The following is a 20914-nucleotide window of genomic DNA, read 5'->3' on the forward strand; positions in this document are numbered from 1 at the left end:
TGAAAAATACAAAAAGCTAACCTTACAATAAAACAATGCTTTATTAACACAGTGGACTGGAGGTCATATTTTCCCTGCCCACCCACTTTTCTGGAAACATTGATAGGAGCTAACTGGAATTTAAAACACTTTATTCTCTGGATGGCATCCCACTTACAGCCTTCCCCCTTTTCTTCATATAAGCATGAATGCAAGTTAAAAAACACAACAAACGGAAAAAGCAAGTCTAGTAGTTTTCTATTCCTGTTACAAGGATGAACTTAGTGGCTTTAAACAAGAGAAATGTATTGGCTCATTGCTCTGGAGGTCAGAGGCCCAGGCACAGCATGACCTTCCCCCTCAGGGTCTCACAAGGCAGGAAACTGAGGTGTCAGTGCACCGCGCGTTCTTACCTGGGGGCTCTGGGGACAATCTGCGTCCAAACTCACTCAGGTTGGTTCCTGAATTCAATCCCTTGGGACTGTACAAGATGGGTCTCTGTTTCCTTGCTGGCTGCCACCATCCTTAGCCTTGACTCCAGCTTAAGGCCAGAAGTGGAGCCTTCTTCCCAGGACGCCCTCGCACACTCTGAATCCCATTGGCAGGAGGCGCCCACTCCCTTTTAAGGGCTCGCCGGATCCGCTCAAGACCACAAGGGCTCTCTCCCTACCTTAGGTGAGCTGATTCCAGACCTTAAGTCCCGGAGCAAAACCCCCTGCAGCTGCGCCCATTAACTGGGAGAAGGTGTGAGTGCATCAGAGTGGGAACCTTGGGGGCCATTTCAGAACTGTTTCCAGCAGCAGGCAAATCAGGATGATAACCTCTCCAATAGGAACCCGCAGGTTATTTTACTTGACCACCATTTTGGATTTGTATCTCTTCTAAAAATAAGCTTCGTTGGTAAGAGGTCTGCTGTTCAGGCTTAACAGATAAAGCAACATGAAAATAAGCATTCTAAAAGCCAATTGCAATTTTAAGTTTTTAATCAAGGTTAAACAGTGGCAATAATGCTCAATGAAGTAGAAGAGGTATTGATGATGTGGGAATATTGCTATGTAGTTACTTGACAATGAAAATGAAAAATTTCATGTTATCAGCCAATCTCCTGGATTAGTTGGATAATCACTGGAAAAGCAGACAGACCAGAATGAAGATTGTGGCCCAGGGAAAGCCGTCAGCACTAGGAATATCAATTAGCTTAGCTAAGGTGAAACAGCGACTGTTTTACAGACTGTAAAATGTATCCCTGCATTGTTCCTCCCCCTTTCCACTGCTGAAAGGAAGTACCGGCCCAGGTGGCAAGCAACCGGGTTCTCATCAAACTGTGCCTTTAACCACCTGTGCAGTTTTAGAAACAGCATGTCTCTGGGCCTCACTAGCCACATTTGTAAAATAAAAGCATGTTAGAATTTTACAGCTGAAACGGGCCTTTGAGATCATGATCTTTAAAGTTCCACCCAGCTCTAAAGTCAAAGTTACCCAATGTCAACTTATAAAAAGGGAAAATATTCCACCTCGTTAGAGAAATGTGCTATTTGAATGGATATAACAGGGCACTTGGTTTCCTGGTTAGAGTAAATTACCACTTTTATTTTAATTTTAGATTAAGTTTCTGCAGATGTTTTAGCATTTCAATAAATGACGTGTCTTGATCCTGCTCCTAACACCCCCTTGCGATTCCATACACTAGACTATTTTTCTGTTTGTGTTCTCGTTATTTACATCAGTTAAAAAAAACTTATCCTATAAAATTATAGACACTTTCAAATTCAAAGCCTAATGTATTAAAATCAATTCAGTTTTCCTATAATAATAAGGCCTTGTGACCCTGCTTTTGCATAATCTGCAAAAAAGAAGGGAGGAGGCAGAATTCCCAGTGATGTTCCTCTGAACTTTAATGTTGAATTGACATTCCTGAACCTTTGACATGACTTAATTCAATTCACATGCACTGAGAGGTTATGAGAGATCAGGTTTTGTACTAGGCCATAAGTTCCCCAGGGGCATCTTTTTGTCCTGAACACACAGCACAATATTTAAAATGTATTAGGTTCTCACAATATATTTCCAGAATGAGTGGAGAAAATGCACAGGTCCTGCTTTCAAAGAGCTTACAATCTAGTGGGAAAGATGGATTTTAGCCCAGTGAGACCCATTTCAAGTCTTTGAACCTACAGAACTGTAAGGTAATAAGTGTGTGTTGTTTTAAGCCATTAGGTTTGTGGCAGTTTGTTATGATGGCCACAGGAAGCTAATTCAGGGTCACAGACTTGTCTCAGCTCTGAAGGGCTTCATTGAAGGGCCTGGTGCAATGAAGGGAAACAGGCTGTTAGTCAAATCACCGCTACTCAGTGTGGTCCCTTCTGCATAACACTGGTGGAAACCGGCCTTTTTTTTGGAAATGCAAAGTGTCAGACTGGACCTCAGACCTGCTGAGGTATAGTCAGCAATTTAGCAAGATCCCCAGGTGATTTGCATTCATATTAAAATTTGAAAAGCACTAAATTAAATTTATTAAAAACTACTTTAAAATGTGAAGAAATCTTTGATTCTTTTTGATACAAAAAACTAAACACACCCACAAGAAGAATGTGAGGTTGTCTGTTACCAATGACAAAACAAACATTTCTACTGCTCTTGAATCATGAAGAAGGCCCTCCAGCAAAATCTATTTACCCCTGCCTGCAAGGAACTTTCCTTCTTTGAAAATTCCCATGAATTGAAAGATTATAAATGTCAAAAATTTTATACCTTTTTATACTTTTAAATAAATATTAGAATCCCTGGAATAGTAATCACAGAGCTGTGTTGTGGGGGACAAAATAATTTCATTCACATAACACATTTTCTTTAGTTACTTTAATATAAAAGACAGCAATGTTCCATATTTCACATAATATTTAAAAAAAGTTTTAAAACCCTCTAGTAAGTTTTTAATGAAAATAAATTTACTGAAGGATAGTAATGACTACAAAATTAATACTACCAAATAGTTCCTGGTGCCTTTATAATTGGAGGGTAGGTGGAGAAAATATCAAACAAAAATATGAATGTTTTAAAACTACATTTTATCCAGCCTTTAACTTTTTGCTAAATCTTACGCATATTAGAAGATATACTCCATATTTTTGTAAAGATACTCAGCTGAAGTGATACTTCAAAGATTTTAAAACAGCCCCCCAGTAATTACATTAGATTGCAAATCATCCCATCTGTTTACAAATTTTAAACAATGACCCAACGAGTCTCTCTAGGAAAAGATTCAACTAAAAAAGAGAACATTAACAGAGAATTAGAGATGGTGATCAGATTAACAAAATTAGCATAATCAAGAAAGATATATAATTATCCAACCTAATTCCGTCTGGTTAGATGAATGCAACTCACTCACTAAATAAGCTGACTGTATTATGAGGGAAGGGGGTAATGTGAATCAGAGTCCTGTTTTTAAATCTTATGTAATAACCCTATTTCGATCAACCTATAAAATAAAAGCACTGAATCCACATTAACGTTTTAACATATGTGTTACAATAATACAAAAGTCAAACTATTGTCAATACATCTTTTTCTTTACAGTGCAGAATTTAAGAAAACTTCACATGTGTGCACTTTTGAAAGTTATGATCAATGCATACAGTATAGACAAAACAGGCACCTCTATTATAGTTTTTTTAAATAAATAAGAGCACATTAAGAAAAAAAGAAGGTAAGCAGCACCTGAAGCCTTTGACATTTGTAACTAAATGCTGGTACCCAGATGTTAGACCATTTTTACTAAGTTTTACTAAGAGGCGCAAAAAAAGAGCCAATTTTTGACTTAACATTTTAATTCTAGTAGAGACAAGGGCTTGTCTGGTTACAGTCCTGTCACCTGATGGTGAGCGGCCCACCAGTCCTTCAGATGTCCTAGACTTTGGAAAGCAGACCTGACTCTGGAGCACTAGCCTTAATCAGATTCTGAACTTCCTTGAATTTCGGATGGTCTTTATCAGCCACCAGCTGTAGCAGAACAGCCTCGCTGGTAGTCACTATGATCCCAGTTCGGGCAAGACGCTTTGGGGGAAAAAAAAAGATAAAGACAAATCAAGAAGTGAGCATGAGAATAAACACTATGTTCAAACAGCAAAAAGTATGCTGGGACACAGTAATCAGTATTTTTTATTAAATCCATGGTACTTAATTATATTGCCAAATTCAGTGACAGGGACAGACTTCACACTAAGCACACCACAAACCCACTGCGATTATTCTCACTGTGAGTATTATGGGCTAGAAAGAAGCAGAACAGCCAATATTATGACTTATATGTGCCAGGGATAGACAGGAAACCAAGGCTAATGGCCGTAAAACAATGATTCTCATTTCTTTTCTGTCCACAAACATGTGACGTATGACATGTGTCCTTCCACTAAGTAAGAAATGACTGGTGGTAGGAGAGCCTCGTGTGACGTTTAGGAACGTGCCCCTGGATGGTAACGGAACCACCACCACCGCCACCATCGTTAACTTTTCAGAATCACTAAACCAGAGGGTAACACTTAGGGTTGTATAATCTCACTAACAGGTCAAAGGAGGTCCTTGCCAAATTGCTCCAGTGGAATCATGAGAAAGAACTAAGGACAGAAACCTCAAGGAAGGGGAGATGGGAGAGAAAAGAGGGAGGGAGGACGGCAAAGAGGGCAGTGGAGGAAACGGGAGGGGAGAAGGGGGAAGCGAGGAGGGAGGGGAGAAGAGAATTCTGGAGTAGAGATTCATTTTTTAGATGTATTTGTTATCAGAAACCCTAGGCAAACAAGTAACAACAACAAAAATGGGCCAACTGCTATCCCAGGAAACATCCCATGTAAGAACGAAAAATTTCTAGGCAAGTCATAGGAAAAGACCCAGGTCAATCTCTCTCAGAAAAAAGGAATCACCTGAATAGCCAGGACATCGCGGGAGAGGGAAAGTAAACCCCCCTTCAGATGGGTGTAGATCCACAGGCCCGACCTTCCCTCTGGCAGACGCCTGCTAAGCTGTGCACGTCCAGTCACTCAAACCCACTCTCGCCCTCGCCCGCTGGCTGAGCTGCTTTCCTGACTGCTCACTGTTGAATCAGTGGACTTGCAACATTCAGCCTGAATCTGAATCACACACATTCGATGTCAGTGAAAGTGCTTTATAAACTCCAAATGCCAACAAAAGTCAGCTGTCACTAATCTTTTCAGTTCCTTAGTGAGGCAGGAAGGACAGAAAGCTGTTCCCAGGTCTGAGGAGGGAATGTGATGCCGCAGGAAGAAGGAAGCTTCCCCTTAGTGCTCTGCTGACCGGAACCTGGTCCCCTCCAGGCCAACAATCCTCAGGGATGCTGAGGCCAGTCACAGTGGTGGATAGGCTGGGAGACTCCAGGCACAAAAACACACTTCAGTAAATGAAAACCTGCAAAATATTACTTGGCTTCAAAACTGACATGGCCAATACTGACTGGATTAAAAAATAATCAGCCAAGAACCTGCGTAGGGGAAGGGGGGCCTTCCCACTGTGTTTGCCTGGCCCCAACCCGAAAGGGGACCTGTGCAGAGGGGACAGCAGCAGCTTTTCCAGACACTGGCAGGTTCTTGCTCACCACCCTGAGCTATGAGGACACCTACAATACTGGTTCCAAATCCCCTTTCTTTTCCAGCTTAAAAAGGGGCCATTTAAAGTCCAGCTGTTTTAACTGCACACGGGTACATGGTAATAGGTTTCCGAAGTTCTTCCCTTACACCTGCAACATTGGTCCAACCAGGGCCAAAGGAAAGGAAAGACTCCCCTAGGCCACAAACTGAAAAATGCGAGAGCACAAAGCCAGGATGGCCTCAGAGAGGGCAGGGGGGAAAGACAAACCCATTCAATTTCCAAGCAACACTAACCACTCTCAGAAGGACAAGGACACTGACTTCCAGAGAGGGTTTTATTCTGCATTTACTCTATAATTATTAGTTGAAAGCAACAGTGCCTGACAGATGGTAGTTGCTCAAAAATTTTTGTTGACTAAAGCACACAGCACAGACCCTGGCACAGAAGTTTCAGTAATGGTAACTATAAACTTTATTACTATCATAACCTTGATAGGCAAAAATGGGTGTTCTTGGGAATTACCTTTAGTGGTTGCGTTCTAGAGGAACAGAGAAGGGGAGCTGGGAGATTGCTATTTAATTTTCATACTTCATTTCTCCCACTAATTTCGGGGCAAACTAAAACACTTCCATATCAAATTCAGACTAAGAAGAAAACTCTGAAATGTGGTGTGTCTCCCCCATCACCGCCTGACCTGATTCTTTTTTCCCTTTCAACCTCAACACTTTAACCCAGGGGTGGGGAATGTCCGGCCCGCGGGCCATATATAGCCTGTGAAATCATTTGGTCTGGGCCTGCCAAGGCAACTGCAGGTGGGACTCGAAATTCAATAAATCTAGGAGTTTTTTTCATGGCTAATTTTTAAGTTGATAATTTTGTATGGCCCTTGAATGATGTTACAAATATCCAAATGGCCCGTGGCAGGAAAAAGGTTCCCCACCCCTGCAACCCAAGGCAATGCTGTTTGCTTTATGCTCTTCCAAATCCACCCTAGACCACATTCTTTTCTTCCTTCCTTAGAACTTCTCAGGACTAGTCCTTTGTGGGTCTTGCAAACTAATACATGCTTATACATTTTTTTAAAAAAATATTTTTATTGGTTTCAGAGACAGGAAGGGAGAGGGAGTTAGAAACATCAATGATGAGTCACTGACTGGCTGCCTCCAGCATGGCCCCCTGCTGGGGATCGAGTCTGCAACGTGGGCATGCGCTCTGACCCGGAATCAAACCATGACCTCCTAGATCATAGGCCGATGCTCAACTGCCGAGCCACACCGGCCAGGCAATGCTTATACATTTCTGATAAGACTAACCTCATGAAGACAACGAATAATAATAACAATAAAATAAAAGCAGCAGCTAACATTTGTGAGCACTGTGTCAGACACTGTTTAAGTGCCACCAATACATTATCTCACTTAATCCTCACAAAATCCTCCCATGTAGTGGATATTATTTCCATTTCACCAATGAGAAATCTGAGGCATAGATATTAGATAAGTTGTCCAAGGAAACACATTTACAAATGCCAGAACCTGCATTCAAACCCATATTAACCCTCTACTTTTTGGACCCCTAATCATTGAGATTACAGACTACCTCTCAAAGAATGAGGTTCAGATGGTAAAAAGCTGTGTTTTTATTTTGAGTATAGTGAGAAGATAGAATTGCCAACAATAAAAATCTTCTGGAGTAAACTCCATAATAAAGACATGTCTAAAAAACTTACATGACTATAGAACAAACGGGCTTGAAATATCTTTATAAGCAAGGAAGATTTGTGTTCATTGTATATTTTTCATTTTCACTTCCTTGGAAATATTTCAAGTTTTGGACCTTAGCACTACCAGAAAGATAAATTACCGACATAGGAAAAGAGCTGCTTGCTGAGACAGAGAGGATCTGATACTGGAAGTGATTAAACTTATTACTAAGGAAATCTGAAATGAGGAAGTTGATTAACTCATGTTCATAAAAACTGCTTAAACATCTTTGCTGAGATGGGAAAAAGCAACCCTTTAGTACCTAAGTACCAAAGAACCCAATAGTCCAAATGGACTTAAAAATAGTTAAACAAAATTAATAAAACTATTTCCACCCGTAATCCGAAAAGAGGACTCACTGCTCCAGGAATAAAACAGAGGAGGGATGGCCAACCAGTGCCTTAAAACAAATGCTGCTCCCCACCTACTTCTGCACCAGCCCTCCCCACTGACTCTTCTCCTTTCCCCCTCTGACTCTTTCTCACTTGCGCTCACCACCCAGGGAACACTGCAGGCTGAAAAGACGACTCAGTACCCCTGTAAGAAAGTGGCTCCTGGGCCAGCTTGTGCATGGAACACTGGAGGGTCTCAAAAATAAATCTGTATTTCCCATTCTCAATAAAAATAATCAGTAAAAGAACTCAGCAACTCAATCCACATGTACATTACTCTAAAATTATTATAGAATTAGAATAGAGGGGGAGGGATCTTCCCAATATGGCATGAATGCTTCAAAGGATTATGTGGTCATTTTCAATAGTCTTGGAATTAGAAGTGAAGTAAGACTACTGTTATGCAACACTGACAAAATATTCATTGACTCCACGATACACATCTTGACACTCTAGTCAGAGAGCCACGAAACACTGCAGGTGAGTGGTATCCACAGTCAGTGACACGCCTCCTAGCCCCAGAAATTCACGTCTGAGGAAACCTCAGATGAGGCTGAAGCAGGCTTAGGCCCACTATGCCCTCTGTTTGGCTAGATCTTGGCTGAGTGAAACCTACGTGAGCTGTTTTTAATTTGCAAATTTCTAAATGGTTCAGCTTAAGCTTATTGGAATTCCTCTTAGTTCACGCATAAAACTGTACAAAGTTATGATGAAAGACATAAAGGAGCTCTTGGCATCGCTAGCAATCTAGATCTAAGGAGACAGTGGATATAAAATAGGATGCGGCGGTGAGACCTCAAAGGTCGCTCGGTGGACAGTCCAGGCTCTGGAAATCAATGAATCTGATCCTGTCCAACCAAGCTCAAATTTAAGAGGTAAACTTTTCATTGCTATTAAATATTTAATGCTCTTATTTGGAAAACTTGAAAATGACTTATTTACAGCAGGACAATCACCTCGAGAGCAAACATTCTGTCCATCATGCTTCTCGACGAGGTGGCATCAGCAACGATGTGAACCTCAACGCCTCGGCCAACTAGCTCCAGAGCTGTTTGCTGGATGCACACGTGAGTCTAGGGGGAAAGTAAGAAATCATATGTAATAACGCAGCAAACAAAAAGTATTTTACAAATGTGAAACCACACAACAAAGAAGAGCACTATAGGTCTAACGACCGTGTCCTACACCTAGTTTTGCCTCTAACCTGCCAGATGACCTTGAGCATAAATACCGTCTCTGGCTCTGGTTTCCACTTTGTGAAGTCAGGAACTGGATTATATCAACATTCCTCATACTGGGATACCTGAGCGTATTCTTAGAGCTCTGTGGGAATGAAAAGATTTTCCTCTGTGCCTTCTGGATGACCTTCATACAGCTGACTGCTACCACTCAGTTTTGATGTCACTTACAGTTGGGTTTATTTCTGAATTCACACCAAGTGCCTAACACAAAGAATGAGTCTGCAGTACTGCAGGCTGAGGATGGAGTGGGAAACTGAGTTGTTACAAGGCACCCAGGAGTAAAGGTAGGCCAAGTTAAAAATAAGTTGTGACATGGGCAAAAAATACTCAGTATGTGTCACCAGCAAATGTACTATATAGGTCTGATCTTTCTAAGTACTAACTTGTAAACAAATTAGCAGAAAACACAGAGTAAAAAAAACATGCTCTGACAATAGCTGGATTATATAACAAATGAAAGCAGATTTCAATCATGCCATGATGCCTACCTTATCTTTGTATGACAAGAGTTTTGGAGAATTATCAACTGACAGCTCATTACAATTAGCACTGGAGGACTACTCAGAGATCATCTTCATTAAGCATGAGGTCTGATAATGATGAATGAGCAAAAAAAGTGCAAAAGTCGGCAACAGCATTTGGTGTGACATTTATACAAACAGGCTTCCTCTATGTTGTCATTATTGAGATATTTAAATGTACATCAAAACCTGAGACTAAATCTTTCTACTGTTAAAAACCTACTACTCTAAAACCCACTCTCAAAACATCATAAGCACATTAATATTTTTTGGATTTCATTGTTTTTATAGTTTTTAAACTAATCTTAAAATTTTAGCTCAATAGTTGTTGGAGAAGCTATGAGTCAACACTTATATTCTATTTGTACATGTCCAAAAAACCAAATCAAATCAAATCAAATATCATTTTAATCACTCTTAGGAATCCATGAGTATTTTTTCCTTTAAAAAGGTATGCACGTTTCAAACGTGAATGACAATGAACTACATGGCTTCTAAGGTTTTTCTAGAGTAAAAATATGACCCAAGGCGAAATTCTACAACACAAATAAAAATAATGCCTTTGCTGAAAATGTGTTCTAAAAGTAGTGGTTAAAAGTAAAGGCCCAAGAATTCATCAACCTAGATTGTAATCCAGCTCCATCCTTTAACCAGATGTATGACCTTGGGCAAGTTACACAGCATCTGTGTTTTAGTTTCCTCATCTATAATATGGGAAGACCAAGAATACTTAGCTCAGAGGGTTGCTATAAGAGTTTAATGAATCAATATATATTTAGATCAGTGCCATGAAAATAGTCAACACTTACTAAACCATGGCAATTTTTCACCATGATTACCACCTACACAATATTCTATATATAACAATGCATTCTGGAATCAAGTTTTCTACAAATATTATGTATACAAAATGTAACAAAAGGTACTTACTTCTACTCCAAATAACACAACGCTCCTGACTCCAGGAATCTCTGCTAATGCTGCTTCTACTTCTGGTAACACCATTGAAAACTTGGTCTTTGGGAGTACCAGTTTTACACCTGTTAAATCGATTTCTTGAACAGTGCTTCCAAGGCCTTTAGGGTACTGTTCTGTTACAATAACTGGAATTCCTAAAATCCGGGCCCCTTGTAACTGAAAAAAAACACACAAAACACCACAAACACACAAACAAAAACCCCACAAAGATAATTAGTAATACACATGTGTGTATATATGAATGTATATCATACTTCAGTAAATTGGAAAAAATAAACAAACATACCAATCTTTGTCCCACACTAATAATATCCCCAAAATATTTGATGGCTGGTCTGAACCTTTCTTGCATATCACAGCAGAAAAACACAGTGCTTGAAGGTGTAAGATTTCCCAGGGTAGTGAGCTGAGGAAAAAAGAAAAAAAGAATGATTTAGCACTCATTATTCAATGACAATTATTTTCAGTGGAGGTCAATAAAGGAAGAAAACTGTTCCTACTGTTTGACCCAGTAAGTCAATTTCTACAACTATTATCCAAATTATGTAAATTACAGAAAAAAATTTACCCACAAAGATGTTCACTGAGCTGCTTTTAATAGTGAAAATCAGCGATAAACCCAGGACCAACAATACAGAAATGATTTCACAAATTTAACACATTCACATGACAATACATTTCTTAGTGAATTAAAATAGCATATGTATATACATTTTCAAAAAATCTGTACCACCTAAAAAGAAATACTTATAATCTAATGTTAATTTAAAAAACAGAGCACAGTTCAACAGTATTTCAATAATGTTAAAATGTGAATAAAAAGTAGAAGCAAATGTATGAAAATAATAGATGGTTATATAGTTAGGGGTATTAGTAATAGTTTCTCTTTACACCTTTCTTATATTTTCCAAGTGCTATTTAAAAACATTTCCTGAATGCTATTTAAAAACATGTATTACTTTTACAATAAAAACAAATGTTACGACAGTAAAAAACTTAAAGTTGATGATGGCACTGCTTACAAGTAGAGAATGAAATTTAAAATAACCTGTAGTAGCAGATAGAAACAAATCCAGAATTACTGCCTTTCAGGACAGAAATATTATGATGCTATTATTAAGAATAAATCCAGAATTCACAAAAAAGGCAATGAAATGACTGATGCCAAGCACATCACCACTGTTGAATAGACAGACATAAATCTGATGCCTGCATTTTAAAACATATTTATCAAAATCAGGGATGTCAATGGCTTAAGATGAAATGAGCATTAGGTTACCAGGCTTTACATTGCTGTAGCTGGTCTACTCCAACAACCTGGGCCCAATATGAACCTACCAAAAAGTGAAAATCATTACTGAACACAAGAATTTAACCTCACTGGGTTCTTAAAAGTCCATGGTGCCTTTCTTTCCACCTTTTCAAATTACAGAGAGCTCTGTAGAGGACACTAATAATTTTCTGCAGGGACCTGTGTCCCGATTACACGGTGGTGACTTCACCACCGCCTGGCCCTAGACTGCCTTAGTGCCTTGGCACACAGCATACCCTCAGAAAATAGTTACGACAGGAATTCAGTGAATCATTAAAAGAAATCGTTTATCCTTAATAGTATGACCGCTCTAATCAGTTTTCACTTTATTCATCTACGTCCTGGTCTGAGGGACTCTGGCACTTTAATCTGCCTCTGGTGTTACCTCCACACATGTGCACTGATTAACCACGTGCGATCCAACGCCAAGTTCACGTGAGAGCGAGTGCCACCTGTATTTCGAACACTATGTGTAAGGTTTCCTACTTTGCTAATAAAGTATAATTAAAATAAATATTCAAGCATCTTAAATTATATATTCTATGGGATTGAACACTTTGTTTACCTACTTTTAATTAAAATAAATATTCAAACATCTTAATATATTCTATCTTTGGCTGCTTCCTTACCTAAATTTTTAATGCAAGTATTAATGCCTCCATTTTGGTCATTTTTCAAAAGCAGTGAATACAATATGTATATGAGCACTTAAGAGACCATTTTTAAAAGGATCACTCTTTATGTCTATGTATTTTAAATTCTCAGTAAACATTAAATTTTGGTTACAAAGGCTCAAAATCCATATATTTTCTTATAAATTTGAATGGTGGGTCCCTAGTCATTCTCAATGTGTTTAGGGCGCACTAAGAAAAGTTGTTTACCTGCAACCGGCCTGTTTCAAATGAAAGTAATGAAACTCAGCCAAGCTCACCAATCTATGACAGGGGAAAACCAGCCAGCATGCAAAATAAAACTCCCGGGCAGTTGCATAATTGTGTTGGGTGGCCAGGCACTAACATACAGTTTATACCTGCTTAGATCTCCAGCTCTCAGATTTTAGCTCAGACTGTACTGACTAACTCAGGTTTGGCTGTCTGGATCCTAAATTCACAGATGGTTATAAACAGCAAATGAGAAAGCGAACTGCTGGAGAAAGACAAACTGATAGCAAGAAATGACAGATGACAGAGAAAAGCTTCAATATACAATAAAAGCAGATCAAAACTCAACTTGTCCTACAATCTAGACCTTTAGTGAAGGAGGAACAAGCTCTATAAAACTTATAAATTAGGACAATTTCATTTTAGCACACCCATTAAGAAAATGTTAAATTATATAACATTTCAGGAATACAATATGAAATGGTCAAAATATTGAGAAATATTTTGGATACTTGAAGAAATAAAACCTTATCTACCCAGAAATCCTAAATATTCAGAGTTGTGGTCTCCTGGGGTTCCTGTTACCTAGTGCTTCCCTGTACCTCATTTTAGCGGTGAGGTATCCTGTTCTGGGCAGGGGACCACATCAGATGTATACCATATTAGACAAAGGTTGAGGTCAGAAAATGCAGCCCTAAAGTCCTCACCACCCTGCAAAACCTCTCTAGACTAGGAACTCATAATCTATAGACCTTCAGTAAAGAAAGAAACCACAGAGACAAGGTGGCAGAGATGACTGGTTATACTTTACTGAACCAAAAATGCCTAGATAGTCTCCTCTCAAGGAGTTGGAGTTTAATTCCCAACATCCCTTGAATGTGGTCTGAACTTAGCAAATTACTAAGAGAAAATTCCTCAGAGTAGAGCATAGAGGGAGGAGGGTAACTTTATAGTGGAAAACCTGGCAAACACTGCCTCAATCAGATTAAGATGAAGGTAATCAATGATGTCATGTTGATAGTATGTTGCCTTGATATGTCAGAACGAACTTCATGATCTTCCTCTCAAAATCCCACAACTCCAGTCTAAGCATGAGGCAAAAAGCAGATGAACCAAATCTGAGGTACATTCTACCAAAATACCTTACCAGAACTCCTCAAAACCATCAAGGTCATCAAAAACAATGGATGCCTGGGAAACTGTCATAGCCCAGAGGAGCCTAAGAAGACATGACAAGTAAATGTAATTAGCATCCTGGATCAGATCCTGGAACAGAACAGGGGCATTAGGGAAAAGCTAGTGAAATCTGAATGAAGTGTGGAGCTCAGTTAATAGTAATGTACTAATATTGGTTCCTTAGTTGTAACACAGAGGCCACAGGAATGGAGGGGGTAAAGCTAGATACAGGTCTACAGGAACTCTCTGTGCTAACTTTGCTGTAAATCTAACACCACCTAAAATAAAACATTTGTTTTTTAAAAATGATCTCCCTAGCCTATGGTAGTTAGGAGGAAAGATGCTACTTTATGAATAACCTCCATACCTTATAAGCCAAGAAAGAGGCTTTGAGGCTACAAACAAACAAAACAAAACCAACTCTGAAAAGCTCTAACCATGTCCAACCAGCCATCCACCCACCCCAAATCCACATGAATTCCAAAAGCTGTTGTTAAATTACACACGGACTCTATAATTCAGGGATTTCTTATTCTGACTCATGAATTTCTCTTAAAACCTTGTAGACAACTAAAAATGCTGCTCAGAGTCAAGAATTTACATGTTGCAACCACAAGATAGCAAAATAAAAGTGTATCTGACCAAATGCCATCACAGTAAAAGTACAGCAATTACAGATGAAGGCATATTCAAGAAGCATGAAGAAATCCCATATAAAAATATATGTGAACATATATATACACCTTCAAATATCTATTGTATATCTACATATATCTCTACAACATATACATATATAAATAATACATATTTCAACACACACATTTAAATGCAAAGAGCTGATCACAGCCAATGGCTTCCTCAAGCAATAGTCTGAGATAACTGTCATAGCTGGGATTTGACCCGTGATTTCATATTCAAAAAAGGCTCTTCATCCCCAAGTCCATTACCATTATCATGGCAGTATTTATCTTCCTTCACCACCTGTGCACTATTTTCTAATGATGGCTTCTACACGGGCAAGGAATCTGCCCTTCCCTTGCTCGGGCTCCCTGGTCACTCAGGACAGGCACATACAGGGTGACTGGCCTTGCTCGGTTATGAATTGTGTACCAGTTCTGCTCTCTCCATATGATACATGGTGAATGTTATATGTGGAATTGTGTCCCTCAAAATTCATACGTTGAATTCCTAATCCCCAGTACTTTAGAAAGTGACTTTACTTGGATTGGAAATATAATTAGTTAAGATGAGCTCATAATGGAGTAGGGTGGGTGCCTAGTCTAACATGACAGGTGTCCTTATAAAAAGAGGCACATTTGGACAGAGGCCCTGTGAACCTGAAGGCAGAGATCAGGGCAATGGGTCTATAAACCAAGCAATGCCAAAGACTGCCAACAAATCAATAAGAGCCAGGAGAGAGGCATGGAACAGATTCTCCTTCACAGCCCCCAGAGGCCACCCTGATCTCTAGCCTCCAGAACTGCGAGAAATAACCTTCTGTTGTATAAGCCACTAAGTCTGCAGTACTTTGTTACAACAGCCCCCCAGTGAACTACTACAGTGAGTACAATTTATATCTCTAGAAATGATTGAAGTTTAGAATTGTAAATGTGATGTTTTCAAAATCCAGGTAGTCTTTTATAGTCACAAAATAGGCATGATCTGCTTGGGAGAGAATCCAGAAGAGGGCACGGGACACCATTATTTTACTCAGCACGTTCCCAAGGAAATTGGATTACCATAGCTATAGTAAGACCTTGCTCTCGAACTGACTCAACACAGAAGCCTGTGTGTTGTGACTCCCCTGGGTTACAAGGCTCCCTACACAGCACGCCCTGTGGACATGAGAATCTGAGTCCATATCTCAGTTTTACTCATTTCAATAACATGAAATTAGGCAAATTCATTGCCATCTCCAAATGGCAATTTATTCATCTGTAACAAAGCAAGAAAAATAGTATCTACCTCATATGGGTATTTTAAGGATTAAATGAGCTTCATGTAATCAATCCATCAATCAATGTATTAGGCTACTGTGATAGCCCTCATACAGGAAGCATACACTATACTCTGAAGTTCAGCACACGTTTAAAAACCTTTTTCTGTCATGAGGTTAAAATGCCATTTATTACTAAGATCCCTTAAGAAAGCAAGGGGTCTAGCAAGCTCAGACCCCTATGTGTACACACACACACACACACACACACACACACACTCTAATACTGCCTAACTTATGTTACACAGTCTGCAGAATTAAGAAAATAATTCATAAAGTAGATTTCCAAATGCTACCAAAAGACTTACCATTACGTGATGTGTTCTGGGTGAAACAGGTTTTGGACGTTTTAATATAGGCTGCAAAAGAATATTTCTATCTGCTCCTCCTACATGCTCCCATGGTAAATGTTCCCTAATCAAAAAATGCACCTTCAAACTAGCAAGCCCAAGGGGAGCAGATTCCTTTCCCTCTTCTTTACAAACCCTACCTTCGCTCCCTTCCCACCCCAAACTCTGGGGTCTCTTCTAGCTGTAAAATGTCCATGCCCCTGTTTAAAATAATAACAGTAGTAATAAACTTCCGAGAAAGTGAAAGCTGGAGTTGAAACTCTTTCCAATTAACCATCTCAGGTAAAGGTCAAAATAACCTTCCCAGGGAAGCCCTTATCTCCTGTCCACACAAAGCTGTCAGAGCCTTCCCTGCTCCAGTGCAGAAGCAAAATCCTCTTACTGGTGTCCTTCTCACAATGTCCATTTCTTCCTCTCTTTTACTGGGGCTCTGTCTTCCTGGTGAAAAGCTGGAAAACACACTGATGGTGGTATGTGAGTTTCCAGAGATGAATGTTTCTATTAGTTAAAACTTGGGAAACACCTTTTGGAAAATTAAAACGTGTAAGTCATAAAAATGATCTAAATTTCTACTGCATATACTCTCATTTACATTTCTCCCTCTACATCTCAAAATTCCTCAGACTTCAAGCAATCTGACAAAGCTAAAGACACATAATTTGAAACAAGAGCTGTCTTCAGCTACCTGTGACAGAATATTTCAAAAAAGACGACACTAAAAAAGTTACTACAGCCTACTCTTGGCAATTGGGGTCTTAAAGATCACTCCCCATAGAACTGCTAACCAAACATGGGTGCAAGACAGTGTGGCACAAGCAACCACTGCTTTACAAGGTCACTAGCAATGGCAGTCAGAACAAGTAGGAAAGCAAGCTCAGACCCCTACGTAAATGGAAAACACATTCTAGAATATATAGTATGTGAGCCAGGGCCACAGAGGCTCTAATGCCTATGTCTGGAGAAATAACAGGTCACATTATTTAAGCAGTGACCTACATATAGCCAAACTTAGGCTCTTTGTCCCTGCCTATGGGAGAAGGAAGGGGCCCACCATCCCAGCAGCATGGCCACCTTGAGCCTTCCTAAGTGACAGGCCTCTATTCCAAAGAAGAAACAGCATCAAAACAAATGGTATTACAAGCTCAGGTTTGTGGCTTGTTTTCCATTCTGCCTGATATTTTCATTAAGCATAAAGAAAACAAGAGTGCTATGTTCAGCTATAAGGGAGGCCCTCGTGTGCTTTGCTCTCTCACCATTACCACGAACCTTGAGCAATTCCTGTATGTTCTGCTCTTCGGCAAAATTGAGAGATTAGGTATGGACCAAGAATTGGGTCTTATTCATGTCTGCATTCACTGTGGCAGGCAGTCACAGCTGCCACTCACATGTCTGTGGAATGAAGTCTATGGTCTCATCTAACCATAAAATGTCCATGTCTCTAGGATTATACAACTGTGTTCCAAAAAATATATAAAATGGTTACGAAAAGGAGTATCTTCACTTTTTCTTCCGAGTATACACACATACACACGTGTGTGTATATATATATGTGTGTGTGTGTATGTGTATCTTCTCATATAGATAGAAATAGATTATCAGAATAGGTATGTGAATATATGTGGGAAGTCTGTGCGTGTATGCATGTGCATGTATGTATGTGTGTTTATCCCTCCACATTCTCTATTTTCAAGGTACCTGGCTGTAAAAGTCAAAATATTATGATTACAAAGATAATATAAATTTTTTAATATTTAAAAATATATAAAGTATTATACAACAGATACTTAAGAATTCTTGGGCTATTTAGTGGGAAAAAACATTTTTAAAAGGATAGAGTAGTGCTATTATTATTTTAAACATAACCGTAAAACTTAACTATATATTTATCTCCTATACCAAGCAAAATATTTCAAAAGCTACAGTTGACCTGAATTATATAATGCCTTTTGATAATGTATGTAACATTTCAAGTATACATACATGAGAATGCTTAATTAAAAAGAGTTGTCAGACCCAGTCCTTCAATTTTTAAAATAAAAACATCCTATCTTGGGGGGGGGGGGGTGTGCTAGTTTGGCATAACATCTTATTAGGTAACAGCCCACCCTCCCTTCCAACACTACAGGAAATCATGACAAAGAAGTCTGCATCCTCAGAACAGCTCCAGACGTCCTCAGTTAGTATCTGGATTCTTGCCTTTATTAATGGATTTGTCAAAGGTGCATCCAACTTCTTAGGGATTTTGGCAGCAATAATCTAAACAGACTGACAAGGAAGGCTGCAGAGAGGTGTCAGCCATGAAAACTCTTGTTTTTTAATTTTATAATTTTTAAAAATTTATTTTTCAATTATAGTTGCAACAGAATATTGTATTAGTTTCAGGGGTACAATACAGTGATTAAACATCCCGTGAACATAAAAACGGGTAGTAAACACCTACAATGACAATCCTCCAAATTGTCTGTACGTACAGTAGGGCATCAGAGACCATCTGCCTTCCTCCAGGCTCTGCAGGGGTGGACAGTGGACTCTCAAAGCCTATGTCCTCTGAGCACAGAAACTTTACCCAGGTTAAAGTACCTACTTTGGAAGCTTCTGGCATAGGTGCTGGGTGATAGGAAACAAGACCAATTCCACTGACGCTGACTACAACTGAAAAACAGCTAGAAAATGATGATCAGAAAACAACACTTTAATATTAAAACGCCTTCTAACCTCAAAATCCCACATTTAAGTTTGGTTTTCCGAAGAAATGGCTTACGAGTTTCTCCACTAAAGAAAAAATGCTGATGGCGTAGAAAAAAATACCTTATATTTTTTCCTTTCAAAAATATAAATCCTGCAGTGAATTCTCAGTGTAAAAAAGACAAGAGACTGACCCGCTGTTGTATGAGAGCGTGGCTGTTTAAAAAATATTAAAAAGCTACAAAAGAACCCTCAAGTATAATCACGTTCCCAGTCATCACGACCAGGAAATCATGGTCTAGCTCAAGTTGATATTAAAAAGGGTCAATCTGTCCTGGAGTCAAACGACTTTTTTAATGTACGGGAAACATGTAATCAACAGATTCAGCTGACAGTTACTAGGAAGCGCCTAAGCGAATGGTTAGGGGAGGCTAAGGTCAGGCACTGAAAGCTGGGGAAGCGGAGGGGGAAAGGGTCTGATTCCTGAAGTTCTGTTTCCTCAACTGGTGAACACAACTCCGGGGAGCAAACCCTAAAGCCAATGCTCCCCAAGATCTCACCCCGCGCCCCCCGTTCTGCATCACCCCCGAATAAAAACACAGCCCCTGCCGCCCAGCCCTGGGTTCCGCAGGAGGCTGGGGCGGGCTCCTGGCGCACAAAGCGGCTGCGGGCGCCCGAGGACCACACACGTGGGGGCGGTCGCGCGCGCCACCACCAGCCGGGAGGCCCACGCCCCCGCCCGACCGAGGACAGCTGGTGACCGTCACCTTTGGACAGGCACATTCTCTGGGCCGTCCCCGCCGCCCGCGATAGCGAGCGGCCCGTGCAGCCGGCGCCCGCGCGGCACGGGGCACCTGAGGAGCGCGGCGGGGACCCGGGCGCACGGGGAGCGGGAGCGGCGGCGGGGACCCACCTGGATCTGCAGCGGCACGAGGCGCACCTTGCAGCGCTCGCTCACCGCGAAGCCCTTGGGCAGGTCCACGTACTGGCCCCACTCCTCCGCGAAGAGCTGCACCACGAATTTGCGGTGCATGTCGAGCTGGTCGCCGTACAGGCTGAGGAACTTCTGGATGAGCAGCTCGTAGCCGGCGCCGTGGGGCACTGACGAGGGCCGCGCGAAGACCGAGAAGCAGAAGAGCACGGGGACGGTGCCCGACGGCGCCCCCGCGCCCGCGCCGCCGCCGGTGGGGAGCGCCGGGACCGCCGCCTCCGCCGCCGCCATGTTCCCCCGAGCGTGTGCCAGCGCCCAGGCCGCCGAGGCGCAGACACGGCCGGCCCGCGGCCCCGCCTCCCCGCGCCGCCCGCCCGCCCGCCCGGGAGGCGAGGGGGCGGGTCCTGGCGGCCGCGCGGTGGGGCCGACGGCCGCGGGGGCAGGGCCCCGGGTTGGGGCGCGCGCGGGAGCGAGCGCCTGCGCCCGCCGCCCGCCCGCCCCCTCCAGCCCCCGCGGCCGCTGCTCGGGGAGGAGACGGGCGCCCCTGCCGCCCGCCCCGCCCCTTCCGATGCGCCGCGTCTTCCGAGGCTCAGAGTTGGGCTCGGCGGCGCCGGGCCGCCCGGCGGGACCTGCTGCGTGACCCGCTGGCCTGGCGCGGAGGCGCGGCCCCCGGAGAGGCTGCGGGCGCCTCGGAGCCGGAGGGCGGGCGACGCTCCCGGGCAGCGCGGTTTCCGGGGCTGCCCTGCGCCACCTGAGGCTCAGGATCTCATGTTGGTCTTCAGTCCCACGGAACAGTCTCTGTAGCAGTGTGCTTGAGATCCTCACCTCCCTGTATCTCAGCCCACTTTCCGGGAGAACTTGGACTGGGAATTGCAAAATACACACAGATTTAAGAGTAAAAATCAGGACTTTATATTGAAACTGAGGGTTTGTTTTTAAGCGGGTTAAAGCGATCACCTTTAAGCGAGTAGTAAAATAATTCTCTGCCTTATTAGCGCTTAAGGCACTATAACTTACTGGAATTAGAAAAGCATACACTGTGAACAAAGTTTCCTTAACATTCATGGGAAGATAGGCTCATGAGTCTAAACCTAAAATTAGATTTTAG

The 20914-nt window shown here is 41.5% G+C and overlaps 1 protein-coding gene across 1 annotated transcript; it reads right to left on the minus strand.

The window, feature by feature from the left end:
• Positions 1-1851: 1851 nt before the first annotated feature.
• Positions 1852-20166, minus strand: ISOC1 (isochorismatase domain containing 1). The gene is made up of 5 exons (XM_081133173.1): positions 19789-20166; positions 10762-10881; positions 10428-10631; positions 8692-8808; positions 1852-4035 (listed from the first exon to the last, which is right to left on the minus strand). The coding sequence occupies exons 1-5, from the start codon at positions 20095-20097 to the stop codon at positions 3889-3891; spliced, it is 897 nt and encodes a 298-aa protein (XP_080989299.1). The 5' UTR covers positions 20098-20166; the 3' UTR covers positions 1852-3888.
• Between the last annotated feature and the right edge of the window lie 748 nt (positions 20167-20914).

This window comes from Miniopterus schreibersii (genome assembly GCF_964146895.1).
Source record: "Miniopterus schreibersii genome assembly, chromosome: 3".
Lineage (NCBI taxonomy): Eukaryota > Metazoa > Chordata > Mammalia > Chiroptera > Miniopteridae > Miniopterus > Miniopterus schreibersii.